Source organism: Aplysia californica, unplaced genomic scaffold (assembly GCF_000002075.1).
Source record: "Aplysia californica isolate F4 #8 unplaced genomic scaffold, AplCal3.0 scaffold00013, whole genome shotgun sequence".
NCBI classification, from domain to species: Eukaryota; Metazoa; Mollusca; class Gastropoda; order Aplysiida; family Aplysiidae; genus Aplysia; species Aplysia californica.
Window position 1 is genome coordinate 2,907,096 of NW_004797283.1, and position 8,187 is coordinate 2,915,282.

Here is an 8,187-nt window from a genome sequence, read left to right on the forward strand (position 1 = left end):
GTTCATTTGTCGTTATTTGGATGAAAAAAGTATCCATTTTTCTTGAATACAAGTCGAGATATTTGCCAAAGAAGGAGGTGGGGGTCATCTGTTTTCAGGGGTAAAATTGACGAGAAAAAGGCCGCCAAAGATTAGTTATTTCCTTAGCTTAACAGTTCGTGGAAACTGAAATTATTATTTTTTGCCTTTAATCGACGTTTTTCAGAAAAATCCACACAGAAATGAGCTCTTTAATGGGCATGAAAGGTGTGGAGCCGAAAAACAAAACTTTTATAAAAATTCACAAACCTGCGGAAAAAGGCAAGTTTCTTCACTTTGATTATTTTGACGAGAGCCTGATTCCACCACACTGTCTCACATTTTATTGAAAAAGATCCAAACAAGTGAGATAAATGACAAGTGTACTATTCTTTCAAATCTTAGGGGGGTGAGGTTGCACCCCTGTGTGGGCATGTAGTGAGTCTATTTGTTAGCTCCAATCAACTGGATGGCCAATGATGACGATGATGAAGATGGTCATGATGACAACAATGAGATAATAATGAAAGTGATAACAACCACAATGATGATATAAAAGGACAGCCCCGTCACAGCCGCAGAGACTCACCTTAGTGATCCAATACAGAGTGAAGACTTGGGTGAGAACAGGGCTTGGTATCTTCCCATAGATGGAGCCATTTGAGTATAAGGCAAAGCTGAAGCCCAGCAACGTAACAGCACTGATCAGACAGCAGCCAAAGTTATAAACGATCAGCAACTGGGAGGGAAAAAAAAAATGCTATCACGAATTAAACAAATTCACAGGTTTCATGTCTTCATCCATCGTCATAGAGAAAGGAGGGAAGAGAAAACATTTTATTGAAATACATTGGATCATTTAAAGTATTGGAAGTTGTAAGATATATACTTTAAGAAGAAAATGCAAATGCTGTGCTGCTTCTGACTTTTTTTTTATCAAAGGTTACTTACTTTCTGACATTAAAAAAGTTATGGCTTTGGGTTTTTTCTGTGACCAATGTAAACAAGAAATTATATTATTCATCCATAAAAAAACACTCAAAAACATATAAAAAGCCATATCAGTATAAAATTTGTATTTATACGAACACAGATATAATGTCAAAATCAAACTACATACACACATATTGAATTCAGCTATTAAGACAAGTCACAATTCACAACATCTTACTGGTTTAAGACTGAGCGGAGAAGTCTTTTTCTGCCACAGACCAGAGAGAAATATAATCGTCAGATATCCAATAAAGATGGGTAGAGAAGGAAGTGCTGCCACCTTCAACAGAAAACTGTTCACATTGCTGCTAAGAATTGCCATTCCTGTGGATTGATCAAGTCATGTTGTGGTAAGTTCCAGACTTACTTCAGTTTTGTATTTGGGGGTTTGGAGAGGGGGGTTGAAGAGAATTAAGTCGGCTTTGTCAGACATAGGGTCCAGGTTTAAGCTTTAGAGCTAAAATGAGAACATTTAGTTTAGTTAGTTTTAGTTCTGAAGTACGGATGTGGTCAGGCTAGTCGCCTACCAGCCGTTCTTTGCTTTCATTGCTTGTTCCTTCCTGCTCGTTGTTTTCACACTCTTTATCTGTAGGTTGGTGCTCATAGATCTGGCAGTTTGAAACCAGTCTAGCTTCAAGGAGAATTTATGTGCCTTCTAGACCGTGTCAATCCTATTCTTGAAAGCATTCAAGGATGGTGCAGACACCACATTTTCCGGTAGGGAATTCCAAGCATTAACTGTGCGTACACTGAAGAAGTTTTGGCGGACTGCTGTTTTCACATGTTTTTTTCTCAATTTTAGGCTGTGTCCCCTAGTGTTAGAGTGTAGATCCCGCGCTAAAATGTCTCCCGTTACGTTGTAAATTCCTGTTAAACACTTGTAGCACTCAATCATGTTGCCTCTAGCTCTCCGATAATACAGCGACGGCAGATCCAATTTTCTGAGACGATCGCAGTAAGCAAGGTGCTGTAGTTCAGGAATTAGTTTGGTGGCCCGACGTTGCACTTTTTCAAGTTGTTCTTCATCACCTTTAAGTCTGGGGTGCCAGACCACATTTGCATACTCTAGATGAGGACGAATGATTGATTTGTACAGAGTAGAAAGGGACACTTTGTCCAGCATTGTGAAACCTCTCCGGATCAGTGCGAGAAGATTGTTGGCTTTGTTGACCTGGATACTGACATGTTTGCTGAATTTTAGATCACTATCAATATTCACACCTAGGTTTTTTTCTAGTGACACAGATTCTAGAGTGATGCATTCACCTTTGGATGTCATCTTGTACTCACAGGGGTTTTTATTTTTTCCAATGAGCATAACCTTACACTTTTCTGCATTAAACCTCAATTGCCACGTATCAGACCAGAGCTGGAGTCTGTTCAAGTCATCCTGGGGGTTGTCCGAATAGTCAGGTACTTCAGCAAAAATCTTCATATCATCCGCGAACAAAAAAGTAGCAGAGAGGATATTTTCAGGGAGGTCATTGACGAAGCATACAAAGAGAAACGGACCTAGCACACTTCCCTGAGGGATTCCCGACTGCACATGCTCCCAGGATGACTCCTCTCTCGTTACAACCACACACTGTTGCCTGTCAGTCAAGAAGTCCTTTATCCAAGCCTGAATCTGCCCCTCAATTTCATAACCTTCCAGTTTTGTCTACAAACGTTCGTGTGGGACGGTATCGAAGGCCTTAGCAAAGTCTAGAATCTTGAATCAACCTTAATTTAATTTTATTAAGCATTGTATTATATTTCCATGCTACTGGGAGTACTATTGAAATATTATTTGTGCAGTTATAGTCGGATGATAGGCTATACTGCTATACGATTGCATGACAAGCATGGGCAACAGCTGCAAGTAATCAGAACAAGAAGCCACTGTAAGTAGTCACAAAAGATCATGAGATGCACCCTATACCAAAGGTAAATAAGATTAGCCAGTATCAATATAAATAATAAATCAAACCCTAATGGGATGCTATTCAGTTCATTTTAAAAGTGCTTAGAATTTAAACCCGAAGTGGTGGGTGGTCGGCGGGTGCTCTGGTGTGGTTTGCTTCTTCTTTCCTATCACATCCATCATCCTCATCTTCCCTTCTTCTTTTGGGAGGACTTTCGTAACGAGCGACAACTATGAGACAGAGCAGAATTTAGGGCTTGGGGTAGGGTTAGGGTTAGGGTTAGGGGTAGGGGTAGGGTTAGGTCTAGGGCTCTTCTTTATAATTGTGTTTGATGGGGTGGTCGCTCGTTACGGAAGTCCTTCCCTTCTTTTTTTATGTTTCTTACTCTCTTGTAACACGTCTAATCTTCTGGCGCTCATATGACCTTATGCAGTTGCGAGCCCCATAAAACCTCTACTAAAACTAAGCCGGCCACTGTGAGCGGCCACTTCGGGTTTACTTACTTAGTCTAAGAAAACCCGAAGTGGCCGCTCACAGTGGCCGGCTGTGCACACAATTAAGTTTCTTGTCTGAAAACTGTTCATCAGGCTAATTTCTCAGATCAAGATTCAGCTTGTTTGGAATAGCCCAACTTCACAAGTTTTAGCTTGAATAAGTGAGAAATTTTGCCTTCAGATCATACCCATCACTTACCGGCACAGGGCAATCACAAAGGCGATGACCAGATTGTTGACAATGGAAATTGGAAAATGAAAGTAGAAAGTCGACTTGGTTTGGAATCAATGAAACATGCAAGTGAGAGCAGGATAAACACTATCTTCTCCGGGTCTTCCAGAATGCGAATCTAGTCTCGTCCTACCCTCTTTATAAAGGAATTCTCATTAAATATTCTGTTGAATCACTTCACATTATTGGTAACCCTATGAAAGTCCTTTTTTGCGAACTTTTGAAAGCCTTTTGTCGATCAGGTCAAAAACTTGAACTTTGAATTTGCTTGCTTGTTTGATGATCGATGAACCAAGCCACGTCGCCTGCGCATGTGTGACCCTTAACTCCGGAATTTCCGGAAGACACGACAACAAATCTGCACTGCATCGCTACGACCGGTTGTCCAAATGGATTACTTTAGAAATATGCTGGGGGGCCCTCAAGGCGAGGGCCAAACCCCCAGTGGAGCTGAAACGGTGTGCCAATTATTCTTTTTCCTAACAGTAAAGCTGCTATCATATATATCTAGGTTTTTGGTGAAGTAAGCTCAATTGCAAAGTCAGCTGTGCCTCGACACTCTTCACCTCACATCTACTGCTATCCTACCCTATAGGCTAGTCTATACTATAGCCTATAGCATAGCTAGGCTAAAGCTAGGCCTACTCACTCACGGTGTTGTGTGGTACTTTGTGGTAATGTGGTCCTGTTTTCTACTGTGTAGCGGTCAATTACTGACTACTGTAAGACTGGGGAATGAATGGTTGGTAATGCCTTGACAGATGTGTTTTATGGTGTTACAATATTGCGCAAAATCACTGAAAATGAGTCTCACGATAGTCTTGAAAGCAGGTCTGGCAAATAAAATTCTGCAGTGTGCAACTATCGGTGATCTTATACTTTAACACGTTAAATTCCCAAAGTCTACTAGTCCCCGGCTCAGACCTTCAAAACTTTGGACTGGGCCTAAAAATGCGCAAGGCCACCTCTATTCTCACCCGGAGTGAGAATAGTGCAGGCGAGTCTTGTGGCTATTCTCACCCGGTGCGCGTTCACCAAATTTTGCGTTCACCCTAAACCACAGAATTCGACACTGTGATAACAGAAAAATTGTAGAATTCTGTGCCGTGAACAAACGTTCCATTACAACTGTAGCCTACTAAAAGCGTACAATTTTGTCTGTGGGCAGTGGAGAGAGAGAGAGAGAAAGAGAGAGAGGAGTAGCGCAAGAATTTCCGGGCAAAACAAAATGGCGACCCGCGTAGTTCGGCTCGATTCGAAAAGTTAAATAGTCGTAGCATCTTTGTAGACAACCAAATTAATTTACTTTTGTGTTTTAACATCATTTTTTAACGGAAGAGGCTAGCCATACTTAATGACGGCTAGACTGGCAGTCTAGCCGTACTTATTCTTAATATGATGGCTAGACTGACCATTTAACAAAAAATAGGCCTACTGAATTGTAAATATACTTTTTTAGTGTGCAGTACCTAAAGTATTTGTATTTGAGACGAAACCAGGTGCCTAAATGACAGTGCATGTATTTTAAACCTCCTGTTTTCTAATGTTAATAGGGCCTAAGATAAGTACGGCTAGACTGGCAGGCTAGCCGTACTTAATATTGATGGCTAAATTGTAAATGAAATTTTTAGTTTGCAATGCCTAAAGTATTTGTATTTCAGACAAAACAAAAAGGTGCCTTACTGACTTGCATGTATTTGAACCTGAATAATTACTAGATCTAGATCTAATGAGACCTGTGTACTTAACAGGCTTGAGTCGATAGGGCCAAACCTAGATCTAAGTACGGCTAGACTTGCAGTCTAGCCATTTCTTTTTTTAACTTTGTTTTGGTCAATTTGATCGTCCACACCGATAGACAGTATTCAGAAAGAGACAGAAAGAGAGAGAAGAGGGGAGGAGTTGATCTTGCGAGAACTTCCGGGCGGGTGAGAATAGCCACTTTCAATGCGCAAACTACCGTAATTTTGTCATGAACAGATGGTATTACGGTGGTTTTCGGTCTTCCATCATGATTTTGGAAGCCATTTGAGTATTTATAACCTAGATCTAGATCTAGATCTAGATTAGATAGATTCTAGATCTAGACCTAGATATCTAGATCTTGTTTTAAAGTGGTTGCTCGTTACGGAAAAAGGAATAAAATCAATTGAAGAATTTAATGTGCTAAAGTATAATATAAGATCACCCAACTAGATCTAGATCTATCTTCCAGATCATGACAAATCTGCATTTTTTAAAACTCACATTTGCTGGATTCTGATAATAGGGGAAGATTATGGAAGGGTTTGGGTAACCTTAACCCAAACTGTAACCTTACTATTATAATCTGAATAATAATAGGCTTCTAATAGCGTTTGTTTTGCGCTTTCACTCAAACAACAATCTCTGTGCTGGACAATTTCAGTGACGGTGGGTAGTGAAGGGCTCCCGGGCTTAAGCCCCTCCATCCTCTCCACCCACCACCCCCGGCTACCCCAACTCTATCTGTCCCAAAGTAAACGAAAGTTTCTCCATAATGAAACAAGCAGTTGAAACCATTTTATGACCGTTTGCAGTGAACACAGAGTGATCAACTTGGCAGCTTGTTCGTTTGTCCAATCACTGGTCACCTCTTACAACTGTAGTAACCCAGCAGTCGACCAAATGTCTTTAGGGCTCAGCAAAGGATGAGCCCTTTCTCACGCCCGTCCTTTTAAAATGAAACTCTTTTTGTAAAAAAGGTAAAAAGAAGACTTGAAAAAAGAACACTGTACTGAGGGCTCACGCTCTCCCAGCCCTGACAATGGGGTAAAATTTTGCCACACACTTTCCCCCAGTGACACAGCCTATATGCGCTCATTGGTTTTCTGTTGGGTCATTCAACTTTCTCAACTACATGGCCTAATCCAGCTCATGATGGAAGCAATATGTTTGAAGTGCTGTGTGTGCATGTTTGTGTTTGTGCTGCTGAGATTTAACTGTTATAAACCAGGTCGAACTACTTTAAAGGCTACTTTTTCATCACTTGAAAATTAATTAGAAGGAATTTGGAGGTGAATCGGCTTCGTCCCCGCCATCAACAAGAATTTAACTCTAAGAGTAAAGAGATGGAAAACAAAGGTGACTCTTCTCGTATGAATGGTTCTCAAAATGCCGTGGCTCACCGTGAGAATAGAAAAATCATCACTGTTTAGTTCTTATTGCTTGCTATTTGGTGGTAAAGAACTGGAAGTTACCTAAGCCCCACCCAAATTTTGGTCCACCCACCGCCACTGTACAATTTATTAGCAATGCCCACCGAGCGCGTTTTGTTCTACCGATTTTTGGCCCCCGCAGCGGTGGTGTTTCGTGGGACGCACTAACGCAAAGGTTGTTGTCTTCAACTCGTTCTCACGCCGCTTCTCGTGAATGGATATGAATGAAACTTGGCAGCCAATCAGAAAAGAGGTCAATCTCGTAGTATGCAGTTTGACAACATTGTACCCATCCTAGGAGCAGTCGAAAACGTTTGCGAAAGTGGTTGTGGTGCGCTTTGAAGATTTTTCGGATCTGTGATTTGTCAAACTGATTGATACGTTTTTCTTTATTCCCTTAAAATTTCAAGCTTCTGTGTTTAGCGGTTTTCGTGTAATCTTTAAAAATGTGAGAGTAACTAAGAGAAAAAGCGGCATTGCCATTTACGCATGCTGGGTGTACGACCGGCGGCTGGGAAATTTCCACTGAGTGATGTCATCAGCCATCGGTCGCCTCGGGCGCTGGAAACGAGGCCCCGCTTATGTGAAATGGAAAGGGGGGGAAGGATACTTGAAAACTAAACGGGGGCCCTGATAACTTGCGTTTTTGTTGCATTTTAGTCATAATACAATAGATGTATTATTTTTATTTGCTTGATTGCATGACAGAAGAATAGAAACAGAAAAGCAAACATCTTGAGAAGTGGTGTATGGCATTGTGTTTGCGTTATGAAAACCTATTCCCCCCTCTTGTGAAAGCACACACTTGGACTCGTCCCGTGTGCTCTTTTTGGAAAAGTGAGGCATTGAGATTGTTATTAAAGAGTATGGTACTTATTTAGTCCAGTCTGGGAAGATAGTCCCCGTTTATACATTGTTATCGTCCACGCGTGCATGCGTGAGTGCGCGCGTGTGCATGTGTGTGTGTGCGTGCGTGCATGTGTGTGTGTGCGTGCGTGCGTGCGTGCGCGTGCATGTGTGTGTGCGCGCGTGAGAGAGAGGGAGAGAGAGAGAGAGTGTGTGTGTGTGTGTGTGTGTGTGAGAGAGAGAGAGAGAGAGAGAGAGAGAGACCTTTATATAATGTTGAATTATTGTTTGAATTTTCTGAGAACCTAAGTTTTATATTTTATATAGGCCTATATACGTGAGGCGGCGAGGTGAAATCAGGCGCTCGTCAAAATAATAGAAGTCAAGAAACTGGCATCTTTCCGCAGGTTTGGGAATTTTTATTGCATTTTTTGTTTTTTGGCTCAACATCTTTCCTGCCCATTACAGGAAATGACTCAACTTTCGTCGCCATTTTCTCGCTGATTTTACACATGAAACCAGGC

At 41.4% G+C, this 8,187-nt stretch overlaps 2 protein-coding genes across 2 annotated transcripts in view; one reads left to right on the forward strand and one right to left on the reverse strand.

Annotated features, from left to right (window-relative positions):
- Nucleotides 1-3,899, reverse strand: part of LOC101857617 (elongation of very long chain fatty acids protein 5) — a 10,102-nt gene extending 6,203 nt beyond the window's left edge. The window contains exons 1-3 of the mRNA XM_005090187.3: nt 3,609-3,899; nt 1,190-1,335; nt 608-757 (exon numbers count right to left, since the gene is read on the reverse strand). Of these exons, the coding sequence (XP_005090244.1) occupies nt 608-757; nt 1,190-1,333 (294 nt within the window). The 5' untranslated portion in view covers nt 1,334-1,335; nt 3,609-3,899. The remainder of the gene's footprint in view (nt 1-607; nt 758-1,189; nt 1,336-3,608) is intronic.
- A 62-nt stretch (nt 3,900-3,961) lies between these two features.
- The window catches only part of LOC101857850 (general vesicular transport factor p115), a 33,018-nt gene continuing 28,792 nt past the window's right edge, over nt 3,962-8,187 (forward strand). Inside the window, exon 1 of the mRNA XM_005090188.3 lies at nt 3,962-4,099. Within this exon, the coding sequence (XP_005090245.1) occupies nt 4,031-4,099 (69 nt within the window). The 5' untranslated portion in view covers nt 3,962-4,030. The remainder of the gene's footprint in view (nt 4,100-8,187) is intronic.